A 16975-nucleotide genomic window follows, 5' to 3' on the forward strand; every position below is an offset into this window, starting at 1 on the left:
GAAAAGGGCATTTTGATGGTACAAAAGGTTAAAACAGAAATGGTGGTTGGGTGTGGTGATGCATGCCTGTAATTCCAGCACTAAAGAGGCTCAGACAGGGGAATCACTGTGAGTTTGAAACCAGCCTGGGCTACAAAGTGAGTTCAAGGCCAGCCTGAACTACATAGTGAGACCCCATCTCAAAAAGACAAATTAAAAAAAAAAATGTTCTGGTGACAAGGCAAAAATAAAATATCTAGTGACGGCATAAACTGTCTCCTTTCAGTCTTAGAATACCTCATGGTAGGAAGACTCATAGTCCTTTTAATAAGAGGTAATATAAAACACTTATCAACCAAGCCAGTGATAATCATTTTTAACAGTAATAATCATGAGGTTTTAGATTTAACTTCCAATTTATAAGGCAAAGAAGGCAACTAGAACTTTTGTAAGAAGGGATATCTTAAAGGAAAGCAGGCGTGCTCATACATAAGACAGGCTTGAGACACAGCACAGACGCCAGGCATTATTCCCCAAGCCCCACCTCTGACAGTTTTCCTCCTCAATGTTGGTCAGGCCTGTAACTGAGCTACTCAGCTGCTTCCACACTGTGTTCATGTCCCCTGACTCCAGTGCCCTGTTGATGAGGGCCACAGATGACAGCATCTCCACAGCAACAGAAAGTTCCGGATGGGTGAGGCTATGCTGTGTGGAAAGGGCAAAAACAGTGAGCAGGCTCTCCAAGGCTAAGGAACTTATTCGTTCATGAGTGCTATGCTTCCAGAAGAACAGTCCACTTAAGCTCGGTAAGATGGGGCTATTATATTTGCTCCCACCCTACTTTGCGCACAGCCAGGGCAGGCTCAGTTAACTCACTTCAGGACTCTGCTGCTGTAGAGTAGCCAGCTCCTTCTGATACAGATCAGCAGCAAATGGATACACCTGGGGCAGCTGGGCTTCAGGATTCATGAGCTCCATAACAGTCTTGTCAGCAATACCCCTCTGGATTGCAGCATTAATTGCTGCCACTGCTGCCAGCCCTGTGTAGAAACAGGAGGTCAGAAACACAGTGTCAGTCATGAAGTTTGAGGTGGACCTTTCATCTCTGAACAGCTGCCTCCCAGCTCCACACAATAATGCATGCCTGTAATCCTAGCTACTTAGGAGGCTAAGACAGGATGACTATAAGTTTGAGGCCAGTCTAGGAATATTTTTTTTGTACTTGGGCTCGAACTCACAGCCTTGCACTTGCCAGGCAGATACTTATGCTCCTGAGCTAAATTCCTAGCTCCAGTCTGGAAAATTTAACGAGGACTTGTCTCAAATAAAATTTTCACACTGACCTCCTTTTTTCCCCCCTCTCTGTGAGACAAGGTCTTACTAACTCCGTTGCCCAGGCTGGGCTCAAACTTGTGATTCTCTTGTCTCAGCATCCAGAGTACTGGGATCATAGGTGTATGCCACCGTGTCTGGCTGTTACAAAAATATAAATAAATAAGTTTTCTAATTGTTTTTTTTTTTTTTTTTAAATTCACATTTTCCTTCTACTCATTTCCTAAGCCAGTACCAGTCTCCGCTTGTCCTGGAGCCCAGTGAATAAAAGCTGAGCTTCTTTAGCTGCCATTCAAGGCTTCCCACAGTCATCTCAGTACTCACGTGATACTCTTCAGCCCAAAACACCTCCCAAAACTTGATTCTTGAATGTTGGAACTAATCAGTTTTTTTCCTTGTTAGAAATGTTTTCACTAACAAGGTGAACTGGTTACCTCAATATTTTTTTTTTTTTTGTCTTTTTCCTTTTTATCGGTACCAGGGATCGAACTCACGACTGCCTGCTTACAAGGCAGGCGCTTATGCCGCTGAGCTAAATCCCCAGCCCCTTGGTTACCTCAATATTATGGCCAGTACAGTCCTAAGGCCCATCTCCTACAGTCTCTTACACTTTGTGGTGTGAGGTCTGCATTTTTGTGACTCCTAAAGCTATTGATGGGGTAGGATGAGTAAACTTGCTTTCTGTGGCAACAAAGATTTTCTTGCCTTGTAAAAAGAATTTTATTCTAACCACAGCCCCTTATGTGCATCTTTTACCATCTACACAACCTTCTGTTGCCGTATCTTTTTCCCTTTATGTCCCACATAATATTCTTCTTTCTCCTTTCACAATGCAAATCTTATCAACTCCAGTAAGTGTCACCTCCTCCAGATACTTCCCTAACCAACCAGGAAGTGCTTATTAGTCAAAAGAAATTGGCACTGATACTAGTTCTCTTTTGAGACAGGGTCTCACTATGTAGTTCAAGCTGCCTGGGACTCAAAATATAGCCCAGCTTGGCCTTGAACTCCTGGCAATCCTCCTGCCTCTGCTTCTCAAGTGCTGGAATTATAGGCTTTCATCACCACACCTGGCTCTAGTCCTCTTCTAAAGTAGAACCCTACTGCCACCAAAGCTACCTGACAGTTTACTATGGCTACAGGTTGGCAGCAGGGAACAAGGGACAACAGATGTTGACCTCAGCCCTTCAAAGAAACAAAGCCAGCTTCCCTTCTTCCTGTGTGTCTCACCAAGAAAACTTACTTCTCTGATACTGCTGGGCAGCACTGTTGGCATCGTCTACTCCGGCCTGCAGCTCCTCTTTTTGCAAGGGTTCAAGCTGACCACTCTGAGAAAAGCAAAGACCAGTTAAGAAAAAAGGACTTGTGCCTCTGCCCAGAGCCTCACAACAGTCACTAGGGGTGGAAATTGGGCAGAGAGCTCTCCTCTAGGCACAGCCAAGGAAGCTGCCCTGCTATAACTAGAAGCCCTGACCAAACCAGGGCCACAAGAGTAACTTTCCAGACATCAGTACATTTTCAAAAATATTATGTCTAAACCACCAAAATGTTCAGAGAATTGCTAGCACATTAATGCTGCTAGCTCTGACTAACATATGCTGGGACCTAGAAACATACATTTGCCCTTATTTAGACAAATTGTGCTTAAAAGAAACTCTCACAAAGTACAATCCCACACAATCCACCCCTGCTGCCAGTAAGTACTTTTCCAATGTGGCCAAAAGTGTTTTACAGTGGAAATTCTTAAAGTAAGAATGTAAAAATAATTCACGTTTCTCTTCAAAGGCTTTTTCTCAGGGAGAGAGATGGGTAACTGAAATGAAGAGGGGTTTAGCTTGGGGGTGAAGGGACCTGTATTATTTATTTAAAAGAGAAGTCACAGCTCTAAAAGCAAAAGCAGCTAAAGATAATGTATGCTTTACCTGAGGCTGTTTTAAAAATTAATTAATAGGACAGAAGAAGATTATGCAGAGTAAGAAAGGCCAGGTCCGTATCTTTAACTAGCAGGGGACTCCAGTGCATGTATACAAAGATGTGAAGGTCCAACCCAGTGTACTGTCACCTGCTGCTTTTGCTGCTTGTCACTCAGGAGCTGCTTGAGGTACCAGTCACCATTCTGTTGCTGCAGCCCTCGGAGACCCAGGGCTGGGGACTGCAGGGCCTTCAACAAGGCCAGCGTGGCTCCCTGAACTAAAGCCAGGTCAACATTTGCTAGTGCAGAAAGTACTGAGGAGAAAAAAGCAAAAGCTTTAAAAAACTGACCTTAGAACAATAGGCCTAGCATACTTTTCCTTCCCCAAAGCAAGCAACCTCAGGTTCAGAAATTTTAATTTAGATAACTTTTTTTTCTTTTTGGTTTTTTGAGATAGGGACTCACTGGGCGGTTCACAGTAGCATACAACTCCTTATGTAGTACAGGCTAGTCTAGAACTTGAGATCCTCCTACCTCTGCCACCTCAGTGCTGGGACTACAAGTGTCTATTTCCATGCTTGGTATAACTAGGAAAATCTTTATCCTACAGTATCTCAGAAGCATAAAATTTTAGGATTAGAGAACTTTAAAATCATCAAGTCTAAGAGTTGTCAACCAGGCTGCTCATCAGATTCCACACAGATTCCTAGGGCATACCCCACATCTACCTAAAAGGTTCCAGAGGTCGACAACTGAGCACCAATTAGGGCACCAGTATGAGTCACTAATCCAAGGCCGGGGATTTAGCTCAGTGGCATAAGCCTGGCAAGCATAAGGCCGTGAGTTCAATTTCTGGTATCAAAAGAAAAGTGTCACAATCCAGACTGATACCATGCCTAAATTCCCTCTAAAATCACAAGCCAGTTGTCCAGATTAAGCTTACAGACTCCTAGACAGAAGGAAGTATCTTCCATGGTAAGTTACTACTACATCTATTACAAAGACTGTTACAAAGACTTTTCTTTAGGCAGTGTTGGAGACAGAACCCATCTGTAAGCCTTCCCTGCCCCCGCCCCTGGACAGTCAAGCACTCTATCACGGAGCCACATCTCAGCCATTTTTATTTCTGAGACAAGGTCTTACTAAGTTGATCAAAATGATCTTGAACTTATGAATCTTGTGCTGCAGCCTCCTAAAGATAGCTGGAATCACAGTTATGCACCATTGTGCCTGGCTCAAAGACTTCTTAAAACTCCTATCTAAGAGTTCAACTGAATACCTCCAACTCCACTTTCTCGTGGCAAGGTCCTCATACACAGCCTGAGTGCTGTCAACCATTTCCTACATACCATCATTTTAAATCCATTTGTTATACAGATGTCCTGGGTGACTCACCCCACACAGAGCGGAAGAAGCAGTGTTCTCCCTTTAATCAGTATTTCTAGTCAATGAACCAGAGTTCATACATTTTCTGTAATATAATATCTGAGAGTGGGAACTCCATAGCAAGAGTCTGTCTTTATTTTTTTAATCAGTACCGGGGATCAAACTCACGACCATGCACTTGCAAGGCAGGTGCTTATGCTGCTGAGCTAAATCCCCAGCCCTAAGATTCTATCTTTAAAAAGTCAACCCATTAGGAAGGTATCTTTATGATTATTTTCAGATGGAGTTGATAAAATCTTTGTAAATGCTGTCTAGTTATAAAGAATATTATTGATTAAAATGAGAAATCAGGACCTTCAAACAAACAATGAGCAATTATTATCTTGACCAAGACACAATCAAGCCTGGCCTAACTTGTAGACATCAAACTTTGTAGTTCCTTTAAAGAGTCTATTTCTATGCTAGAAATTACATAGATTTCAAAAGCAGAATAAGTAATACCTAATGTCCGGAGTCTAGAAAACTGAGAAACAAAGAGCAAGCAATACAAGATAATTCCTGACTAAGTGCAAAGCTGTGTGGCTGACTGCAAATGCTGCTGGCAATTTGAAAGACACACACAGTACTCTGAGCTGGGAATGGCACTGAACAGAGAACTGAACAAGATCTTGATTGATGGGTATGGTTTGGATTAGATGACAGACAGCCATGATGGCACTGTGGTAGGCAGATTACATGATTAACAAAGTGATAATACTACAGTTTACTGAGTACTTAACTAAATACCAAGCAATATCTGTATAATAGCTTTATCACAGGCACCCAGTGTCACACTGCTATTAATAAGAGGACAAGGCCTATAGTAGCTCAGCAATAGAGCCTGTGCTTAGCACATGAAGGTCTCTGGATCAAACCCCTGCACTGAAAGACGATAAGAGATCAAATCCCATGTCAGGACTGCTTCACAGACACAAATCATGAAATAAAGCAAATGAATTTGAGAAAATTAGATAAATTAGGCCCTAAAAAGGTGCATGCATGAAATATTGTGCAGCTAGAAGTGATGGTACATGCCTATAATCCTAGCTACTTGAGAGGGTAAAGCAAGAGGATCAAGCATGAGGCCAGTATGGGTAACTCAGCAAGACCTTTCCTTGAAATGAAAAAGCTTAATACTAGAACACTGACCCAGCATGTGCAAGGCCCTGGGTTCAATCTGACAGGGAGCTAGCTAATGCAGATAATTTGGCAGAGACACGACAAAATCAAAAGACACTTCTCAGAAGTTAATGCCTCAAAAGTATGTAACATATTTTCACAAAAATCAACATAGAGGGCCTGGGGATTTAGCTCAGCGGCATAAGCGCCTGCCTTGCAAGCAGGCAGTCATGAGTTCAATCCCTGGTACTGATAAAAACAAAAAAACAAAAAGACCAAAAAAAAAAAAAAAAAAAAAAAAAATCAACATAGAAACTATAATTTCATTTTTGTTTAAATACTTTGAAGAGCATGCATAAAAATGTTAGTAAAGGGTATTTCTAAACAATAGGGTCTTTATTTTTTGTTCATATATATATTCTGGACAGCTTTAAGAGAAAAAAAATATGTTGCTTTAAAAACTGGAAAATGTGTTGGGCATGGTGCCACATGGCTGTAATTCCAGCTACTTGGCAACCGAAGCAGGAGGATCTCAAGTCCTATAGGCTACTATGAGCAACTCAGTGAGACCCTGTTTAAAAATTAAAAATAAAATTAAAAAGGCTGGTGTTACAGTTTGGTGGTGGATTGCACCTATGTTCAATCTACAGTATCATTAAAAAACAAGGAAAATACATTTTTTTAGAACTTTGTAACATGGTGAAGGAGTGAATCTGTGACCAAAAAGGCCAGCTGGGGAGCTGCAGATGTAGATGCAAGCCCAGGGCCTGCTTGAGGACAAGGACAGTGGCAACAGGCAGAGAGCACTGTAAACCTCAGAGACCCTGAACAAATCCATTAGCACCTAAAATCACTAAATTAAGCCATGTTCTTACTCCAAAGTAGCTCAGCCTTCACATTATTCTACAATGTCCCCTAGGTATGCAGGAGCATACTTACTGTTCACTTTGTTTATATTGCCTTGAATTTCAGCTTGAGTGAGCAGCTCTTCATAAACATCTCTTTCTCTCTCAGAGTTTTCTGTCTGAGAAGTAAACAGTGTAACTAAATTAGCAGCTCAGTCCTCTATGAACACACAGACATACATCCACACTTCTCCCCCACCCCAACACCACTCAATGTGTGTGACTCGGCTTAGAACCTGTAAAGCCCACACAGAACACTTCCTGATTCTCACTAAACACATGAGAAGTAGGCAATGGCGCCTGTTGCTGGAGCTGCAGGCAGAGGCCTGACCACAGCAACCTGCCTGTAGCCAATGTGGCACCTATCCTCAGGGGTGAAATTTCTGCTCTATGATAAGAGAGGGAAAGAATACTCTGAGAACAGAGTTGCCTTCATTTTGTCATCTGGACAGTTTCCAAATAATAGAGACACTGCAATCACTAATTCAAGGGAATAACTTAAAACAAGGGATGAACAAGTTTGGAGTCTAAAATGAGATTCTTAGCTTCTAGCTTTTTTCCAAGTTAGACTCATTAATCTCTCACCTACCTTAAATGACAGTAAAAGAAATACTTCATCCCAGAGAAACTGGGACAGAAAGACCAAGCAAATATTTGGAAACCCTCTTTCAAAAGGACACTGTCAATTTTTATAAGTACAGCACACTAACCAACTGTGCCACTGGAGCTCCAGGGACTGTCAATTTTTAATGGCCACATTCCAAAACATCATTACACAAAATTCAAGAAGAAAACAGAGGTCAAACTAGTCTTAATACCCAAAGACTGTAATTCCATTTGTATGAAAATCCAGAGAAGGTAAAATGTAGTGACAGAAAACAAACTATAGTTGCCTGGAGTTGGGGTCAGGGCAGGGAAGGGAGAAGTTGTCAGGGGGCTCTTTGGGGTGGTGTAAAGCAGGTGACATTACTGTATGTAAATAGTACTTCCGTAAACTGATTTTTAAAGTAGCAGCAACAAATTATGAAAGAATATAATTTAATTAGAAAGAAGAAATATTTCATTTTTACCCTGTTTTTAGCATTTGTCATTTTGTCCTGTTTGGCCTGGTAAAGGATATCCTGGTAAGTGGAAGCCAGGGACTCTTCAAGATTTACAAGCATGGCGTTGGGGTTTTTCAAAGCTGTAAATGTGTCAGCTGGAATTCTATGGTCAATAGCTTCATTAATAGCAATAACAGCAGCATGTACTAAAAACAAAAAAACAAAGCACAGAACAGCAAGATTACTAAACAGTGTACATGACATATATAGAACAATATTGCACCCTCCTATTATAGAGAAAGGCTCCTTTTCAAGGACAGAAAAATAACTGAAGCCAAAGGAACGACAATCTAGATCTTCAAACCTGGTCTCCTCTTTATGATACACAAAGCCTGTCACCCATGCTGAATTTGCAGTTACACAGAGAAACAATCCTAAGAGAACTTTACAAGAAACATTTGCTATGAAAATGTTCACCCTTTACTGCCTATTAAATACCATATGAAGGAAAAACTGCACAGGCACTGAAATGTAGAACCCACTTTTTAAACACTTTCCTAGTAAATCAGTAATTCATTTCCAAGTAACAATAGCACAGAAGACTGTAACAGTGTTTACAATTACAACTATAGATTTAACCTCTCTGGAATTCCTAATGTCCAAGACTACCACCACAGTCACAATTACTAAAAATGGTATCAACAATCCCATTTGAACCCAGAAAATGTCTCTCTCCTTACATGCAGCTTCATCCACAGAGAGTTCATTGGCCAGGATGCCCCCAATCTTGCTGAAGGCAGGCATCTGGATCCCATATTTTTCCAGCTCAATTTTCATGTTGTTGATTTCTTCCTCTACGGGAAAGAATGAAGACACAGTTATGCACCTTTCCATAGCTCGGAGAAATAAACAGATTCCTGAACTTTAAAATAGCATCCAACCTCTTAAAAGTTGTTGCCACAGTTTAATGAATAATGTGTGAAGGCACATAGCACAGTACCTGCTATGTGCAATCACCACTACTATTAGCAGGACCCTGCACACAGCTATAAAGGCACTATGGAGCAGGGATATAGTTCAGTGGCATGGTGCCTACCTGGCATGCATGAAGTCATGAGTTGGGATTCTGGGGTATCAAAAAATAAATAAATGAAATAAAATAAATGGAAGCTTTAAAAGCAGCTCAGAAAGTGCATCAGTTATCTCAACCTTTTCAATGCAAATCACTACTACTATTCAGCAATCCTAATTCTAAGGCAGAAAGCCAAATGATAAACAAAACAATATTCCAAAGGTTGGGTTTGCCCCAAGTGTGATGAATAACTTCCCTAGAAGGAAAACTACCATAGATACACACTAACTGGGCATAATGGCACATGCCATAATCCCAGCACTCAGGAAGCTGAGGTGGGAGGATCTCCCTATGAGTTTGGGGCCAGCCCAGACTACATTGTGACTTCAAGGCTGCCTACAATATACAGCAAGAGCCTGTCTCAAAAAAAAAAAAAAAAAAGAAAGAAAGAAAAGAAAAAAAAATCTTAAAAGCTTTATTACTAATTTTTTTTTTTTTTTTAACCTCCTAGGCAGAATAATCACCAGCGGAAAAACCTGAATCTGTCTTTTCCCTAGCCATATTAAAGCACTGCCCTTTCTTCCCAAACCTCTTCAGGCACCTGACAACAACACATTAGACCTGGATGTGGCTTGTGTGATGCTTTTACGAGAGGCCTGGGACCTGTCAGAGGCAGGACCTGATGGGAGGTCCTCAGATCCCTAGAGACACTGTTGGCAGACAGGATTAAGGGAGGTCCTCAGGACCCCAAGTTCCCAGAGACAGAGAGCTGCTTATAAGAAAACCAAGACTGGCTGCACCCACCGCTGGCTCCTGCCTTGCAATGTGATTTCTTATTCACAGATGTGCTCAAATGACACATCTGTGACATATCTGTGTCAGGATGTCAAATGACAGTTTTTCTCCAGAGGTCAAACCAATGGTGTCAACTTGGACTTTCAGGCCCCAAAACTACGAGCTAAATAAACCTCCTTTCCTTACCAAGTTTAAAAGCACCCTTTTATGCTGTCAGAGTAAAAAAAAAAAAACAGACTTGCACATACAGAAACACCCAGCCAGCCAAAGAAGCTTAAAAAAGTTAAAATTACTAGTCAGACATGGTGGCTCATGCCTATAATCCCAGCACTCAGGAGACTGAGGCAGGAGGATTGTTGCAAGTTTGAAACCAGCCTGAGCTACAAAGTGAGCTCAAGGTCAGCCTGAACTGCATAAAGATCCTGTCTCAACAAACAAGAACAAAAACAAAAGTTAAAATTACTTTTTTTTTTTTTTTCCCCTGAACAGGGCTCTCACTGTGTATTTCAAGCCGTCCTTGAACTCATATCATAGCCCAGGTTGGCCTCAAACTCATGGGGCTCCTCCTGCCTCAGTTTCCCAAGTGCAGGGATTACAGGCATGCACCATCACAACCAGTTTAAAATTACTAAATTGTCCTCCATCACACCTCACTTGCCTTTGACTGCCCTTAATAGGTACTAGCTAGAAGGGAAAGGGAGAGACATATTTTTTTCATCACACAAACATTTAATGTTTTATGCAAATACTACTATGTTTTATGTTGTATGTTAATACTACTCTAAAGAAAACTGAGTTTCTGCAGTTATGCCCATGTCACAAATAAGAGACCAGAGCCTGAATTCTAAGTTTAGTATTTTTGCACCATATTAGGAAAAGCAAGTTATTTATATCCCCTTTATTTTTCTTACCAGAGTATTTCTAAAGCCCTGGTTCTTTAAAATTGCTACTGTCAACTTTCCAAGCTGTTTCCACAAAAATCAAAACATTTCCTTACCTGTGAAGTCAACCTTTCCATACAGGTCTTGAATCTGAGGAGCCAGACCTAGTTTGAACAGGTACAAACTAGAAGACACAATATGCAGAAGAGTTAGGCCACACAGCTGCACTGAGCTGTTGCTCCTAGATTAAAAGGAGAAAATCCGCTAAAGAATAAAAACGTTATGAACAAAGAGACTTCCTACAATAGTCTCTTCTGTGGTTAAAACACTTTACAACTCAGGGTGGGTTTTTAGTTTTATATAACAAAACAATCCTATAAAAATCACAGAATGTAAAGAACGAGCACCAGATGGAAATCAGGAGATGCAAACTTAATCCTTAGTCCTGGAACTAATTAACTGTATAATTAGATGTTAATATAATTACTATTAGTAAGTCTCTTCGCTTTTTTTTGGTACCAGGAATCAAACTTGGGATCTTGTGTTTGCCAGGGAGGCACTGCACCACCGATCTATATCCCTGGTCCTCTTCACTTTTATTTACTCTCTTGTGGTAAGTTGTAGGTAAAAAAATATTTTTCAGACACTCAAAAAATGATTCAGATAGCAATCCTTTCTCTTTCTCTCTTTTTTGAGGGGGGTACTAGAGATTGAACCAATGGCTGCCTTACTAAGCTATATCCCCAACCCTTTATTTTTTATTTTGAGGTGGTCACTAAGTTACCCAGGATGGACTCAAACTTTCTGCCTCTCTCCCCCAAGTGCTGGGATGATAGGCAAATACCACCAGGCCCAGACAGCAAATCCTACTCAAAGTGAATTCGTATTACTGATGTAAAGTTTAATACAGGCAATTCAAGAGTTTTAAAGTGCATATTTTGTACCTTTAGTCTTTACATCAGTAAAGAAAAATACTGACCTCTAATGCCCATGAAACCAGGGACAATAAAAGTTTCATACAAACTAGAGATGGTGGTGCATACTGGTAATCCCAGCACTCTGGAAACTGAGGCAGGAACATTGTAAGTTTGAGCCCAACCTAGGCAATTTAGTGACTTGGCAATACCCTGTCTCAAAATCTAAAAATTTTATAAAGGGCTGAGGATGTAGCTCAGTGCAAAAACTCTAGATTCAAGTACCAATACCCCACAAACAAGTCTCACACACCAATGTCTAACTAGGGCCTACCATATATTATTATTTTACATAAAACCTATATCAAATTGAGTGAATTCTAAAGCTCAAGAAGATCAGAAGCAATAAATTGGAAGACATCAGAGGAGTACATTACAGGGCCAAATCCATTTGCTGGAGGAAAGGTAGCATCTTTAATAAAGTGTTGGAAAAACTTGCTATCCACATGCTAAAGGTTGAATTAGCATCTTTCACCATGCACTAACCTAAAATTAAAATGGATTAAAAATCTAAATGTTAGAACAGAAACAATCTGCTAGAAGACAAAATAGGTAAAACTTTTAAAGATCAAGGTATAGACAAAGAGTTTCTGAACAAAATCCTGGCTACACATGAAATATAAAGAATCAACAAATGGGATCCTATCAAATTCAAAAGCTTCTTTACAGCAAATGAGCCAACCAATCATAAAAAGACAACCTATAGAACGGGGAAAAATTTTTACTAGCTATCCTCAAAGGACTAATAACTACAATATATAAAGAACTCAAAAATTCAGACCTCCCAAATTTAAAGACTCAATTAAAACATAGGGATCTGAAATAGACACTTCTCAGATAAAGAAATAAAGACGATCAATATATTAAAAAGAGTTCCACACCACTGGCCACTCGAGAAATGCAAATTAAAACAACACTGAGATTCTATCTTCAGAAAGAATGGCTGCCATCACGAACTCAACCAATAATAAATGCTGACAAGGCTTCAAAGAGAAAGCAAGTCATCTCCATTGTTGATGGGACTGAAAACTAATTACAACCACTATGGAAATTGGTATGCAGAATATACAAAAAAAACTACAAGTAGAAATTCCATTTGACCCAGCACTTTCCCTTAAAGGTTTCTTCCCACAAGAGTTAAAGACCTCATACCACAGTGATGTATGCATGCCCGTGTTTCTAGCAATGCAATTCCTAATAGCTAATCTTGAAAGCAGCCTATATGTCCATCAATAGATGAACAGATAAAGAAAATGTGGTCATTATACACAATAGTGTACTACTCTGCCATAAAAAAGAATAAATGTGCATCATTTGTAGGAAAATGGGTGCATCTTGAGAGCATAATGTTAAGTGAACTCAGACACACAAGTTTAAATATTACATGGCTTCTCTTATATGAACTTTGCATATATATGCTGAAAGACAAGGGAAAAGAGAAAGGAAAAAAAAGATATTATAATCCAGTAGAGACAATGTACCCATCTTAAATGTTTTAAATGTTCCTTAGCCTATTAATCTGGTTTTCAATCTGTATGTGACAATTACTTTATAAGGGCCAGAAATGGAAACACATGCCTGTAAATCCCACACTCAGGAGGCTGAGGCAGGAGTAGCAGTACAAGTTCAAGGCCAGCCTGAACTGTATAGCAAGACCCTGTCTCAAAAAAGAGAAAAAAAGAAAAAAGATTAACTTTTTGAGGTCTTATAAACAAACCTGATGCTGGAAAAATAAAAAGGGATGAAAGAATGGGGAAAAGAGGGGAGTTGAAACCCATTATGTAGATACAGCAATTCCTACAATGAATGTAATTGTTACATACCGCAAACATGCACTAATGAAAGTAAAAAGGATACTATACACTGACCTGAGCAAGATACTTTAGTACAGTGACATGACATGCAGCATAACAATAAAAAATTTTTTAAAAATCTGAAGCAAATCAAAAAGCTTATAGACTAGTTCAGTTTTTGCAAATAATCTACAATCTTGGTGTCATCGGAATACAATATACATGCATATTGGATTTACTGAATAGATCAGAATGTAATCTATACATAATAAATCCAAACGTACAATTCAAAATAAACACACTAAGTATTCTGAAAACACAACAAGAGTTTATACATTCACAGCCGCTAACAACTTCCTTAGAGAATATAAGTATAAACCATACACATACATACGTATGCTTTTAAGGTAAAACATTCAGGACAGAACTGTATAAAGATACTTCTCAGAAAATTATAAATCTAAGAAAAGGGCCGGGGATGAAACTCAGTGGCATAGCATCTGCCTGGCAAGCACGAGGCCCTGAGTTTGACTCTCGTACAAAACCAAACAACCAAAAAAACCCCTACAAACTAATAAATCTATAAAAACAATTTTTCTTTTTTGGTCTTTTTGAGACAGGGTCTCCCTATGCAGTTCAGGTTCACCTTGGGCTTACTCTGTAGCCCAGGCTGGTCTCAAACTTGCAACAATCCTCCTGCCTCAGCCTCCCAAGTGCTAGGATTAAGGAATGTACCACCATGCCAAGCTCAAAAACAATTTTTTTAAAGCAAAATTGCTAAAAAAAACTTTCTACACATGTAATATGCTCCCTTATACATTTTTCCTTCCAATATGCCCTACGTAAGAGTACTTTTCTCAAGGAATATCTTCTTCTTTTATTCCCATTATGAAACCAAAAAAGTGGCTGCCATATTTTAAGAAAGCTTAAGTGTATCACTTTTTCAGTTCTACAAAGTGTGAATTCCTCTTTGTTTCGATGGTAATAATGGTACACAGGTACCAGCATCAATACAAAAAGTAAAGCAAGGGCACCTTCTCTTATTTGTAGGTAGTTATTAGCTGTTTAACATGATACTGGAGCTGTGAATAGAATTACAATAGCCACTCGAATCCTCTTTCTCTGAATAAAAAGAACTTAGGTTCAAATTTGCAACTCTGAAATCCTAACAGTAAACGTCACTTAATGAACTGGGCTGGTGCTTTCTCAGGCATAAAGCTGTTAGGCACCTGTAACACAGGAGCCTGTGATTGAGCTTAGGCTTGCTGCCCTCTCCTTTTTCCTAAGCCACACCCTGTAGCAATGGGACGCAGGAGACTAGGTTAGCCTATTTGGATTCCATATCCTTGCTGAATGCAGCATACTACAGATGTCACTAAATGAAGTTCAAAGATTATTAATAAAAACTTACACACACAGCTGTTGATCAGCACACAAAATCCAGTATAGGGGGGCTGAGGATTTAGCTCAGCAGCATAAGTGCCTGCCTTGCAAGCAGGCAGTCGTGAGTTCAATTCCTGGTACCGATAAAAACGAAAAAGACAAAAAAAAAAAAAATAATAATAATAATAATCCAGTATAGGTACATAAGTCTCTACATTCTTTGGGCCACACAAGTTCCAATGCAGAATTTCTCAGCTACAAAGAAGGTTCTACAGTATATACAGTATTTTACAAAAGAGCCCCACCACACCTGAGGCAGAATCCCTAACCTAACACTTTTCAGCAGACAAAAATACAAATAATCATACAAAACAGATCAATATTCTAAATAACCACCTATCAGATTTTGCAAATAAATGAGCTCATATTTAAACTCAATTTTCAAAAATAGGGTAAAAAAAAAAAAAGATAAGGTATTATAGGTCCATTTGATCCCAAAATCAATTTTCAGAAGTAGTAAAGCATCAGAGGAAATGAAATTATATGAATACATGCAGATTACTGGAGAACGGCACATTTAACAGTCTGACTGAATACAATGACCAGGATGATGTCAGGCAAGACTTCAAAATGATTGACAACAAGGGAGAAAAGCGACAGCACTTCCCCAACTACAGAAAAAGGACCTGGGAAGTTCCCTGAGTGCTGCTGGGTCTTCTGGATGAAGCAAGCCCTGACAGTCGCCTACCCTTCCCACAACTGTCCAGCCCATCACCCGCCCCTCAGGACCACCACCAGGGAGAGGCAGGACATGCGCTGCTCTGCCCTGGGCAAATTTCCTAGAGAGATTCCACATGCTGAGGAGACAGAAAACAACACTGACTCCCCCAAGCCAGCATTCTGACTCTGTCATCAGAAAGGCCTGGTTTATCTGCCTCTGCTTTTCAGAGAATGGAGGACTTGGGACCCGGCTCCAGGACTAGCAGAGGAATCCTGCTGGCTTTGCTTTGGTACATGCTAATTTCACATAACCAGTGTAGCTGCCACTCAATTTTGCCTTGGCTCAGATACATGGGTCTGAAGCTGCTACATTCTCACCCCGGCGCTCCCCTCGTCCTCAATGACATCCATTCTCTCCTGTGTTTCACGCCAGTTCCAGCTATACCAAGGACTCGGCATGTGCCTTACGAGGGCTGGGGGCTGCTGCAGTAATGCAGCAGGTGCTCTGCATGCACGAGGTCCTGGCACCAATCCCCAGCAGTAACAGACAGAGAAAAGAAACGAGAAACAACAATCTTCTTCTGGATTAACCTTACCCATCCACCAGTCATGTGGTTAACATTTATGAAGTATATACATAAGATGCAACATAAAAAGAGAAGTCTGAGCAAAGAAACAGATTCATGTCCTACTCCCTATCATCTCCTCTTTGCTAGTTTTTTGTTTGGTTTGGTTTGGTTTTGGTACCGGAGATTGAACTCAGGATCTCAGGCTTGCTAAGCAGGCACTGTGCCACTGAACTGTATCTCCAGCCCAGTCATCTTCTCCTTTTGTCCTATGGTCATCAAGTCCATTCACTAAATGCCACATTACTATCCCACACTACTGCAGCATACAGTGAGTATCTACCCCCTTCCTAACCCGCCCTTCCTCTGGCATATCATCTTTTCCTTTCAATTTAGTATCCTGTTGATTTTAAGACCTAAAATTAAGTCATCTTCCAAATTCACCAGAAAATTTTGAAAAAAAAATATTTTGTTTTACTTCCTGTTACCATATTTGTGTTGGTATACAAACTATTTGAAGAGTAGCCAGGCATGATGGTACATATTTATAATCCCAGCAACGGGGAGGCTGAGGCACAATTCAAGGCCAGCCTGGAAAACATAATAAGACTCCGTCTCATAAACCCCAAAACAATGTACAAATGGCTTAATAAGGGCAAAGAAAGCCAGGAGTGGTGCTGCACACCTGTAAACCCAGCACTCGGGAAGCTATGATAGGAGGATCGTCACGAGTTCGAGGCCAGCCTGGGCTACATAATGAGTTCAAGGGCAGCCTAGATTACATAATAGGACCCTGTCTTAAAAACAAAAAGTACAAGCACAACAACAAAAATAGACAACTACATAAAAGAGAACATATTCCAAGTGAAATGCAGAGTTTACAGAGACACTAGACAAATAATAAAAAATTATATTTTCAGAACAAAATTATCTGTTACTATGGTAATAAACAGATCCCTTCTTTCTACTCCCTACAAAAACACAGCTGTTTCTTACCATTTTGTGAAGATACTAGTATCCGATCTTAAAGTCCTGAAGTTAATTTTTAAAAATGTTTATTCTTACATCATGTACAA

General features: G+C 40.1%; 1 protein-coding gene across 1 annotated transcript in view; it reads right to left on the reverse strand.

The window, feature by feature from the left end:
* Iqgap1 (IQ motif containing GTPase activating protein 1) overlaps positions 1–16975 on the reverse strand; it is a 92882-nt gene that overhangs the window by 40085 nt on the left and 35822 nt on the right. Inside the window, exons 6-13 of the mRNA XM_003475752.5 lie at positions 10580–10647; positions 8456–8569; positions 7743–7921; positions 6707–6791; positions 3374–3537; positions 2555–2639; positions 856–1019; positions 524–684 (exon numbers count right to left, since the gene is read on the reverse strand). Of these exons, the coding sequence (XP_003475800.3) occupies positions 524–684; positions 856–1019; positions 2555–2639; positions 3374–3537; positions 6707–6791; positions 7743–7921; positions 8456–8569; positions 10580–10647 (1020 nt within the window). The remainder of the gene's footprint in view (positions 1–523; positions 685–855; positions 1020–2554; positions 2640–3373; positions 3538–6706; positions 6792–7742; positions 7922–8455; positions 8570–10579; positions 10648–16975) is intronic.

Source organism: Cavia porcellus, unplaced genomic scaffold, assembly GCF_034190915.1.
Source record: "Cavia porcellus strain 051 isolate PalLab524CR breed Dunkin Hartley unplaced genomic scaffold, mCavPor4.1 scaffold_6, whole genome shotgun sequence".
Taxonomy (NCBI): domain Eukaryota; kingdom Metazoa; phylum Chordata; class Mammalia; order Rodentia; family Caviidae; genus Cavia; species Cavia porcellus.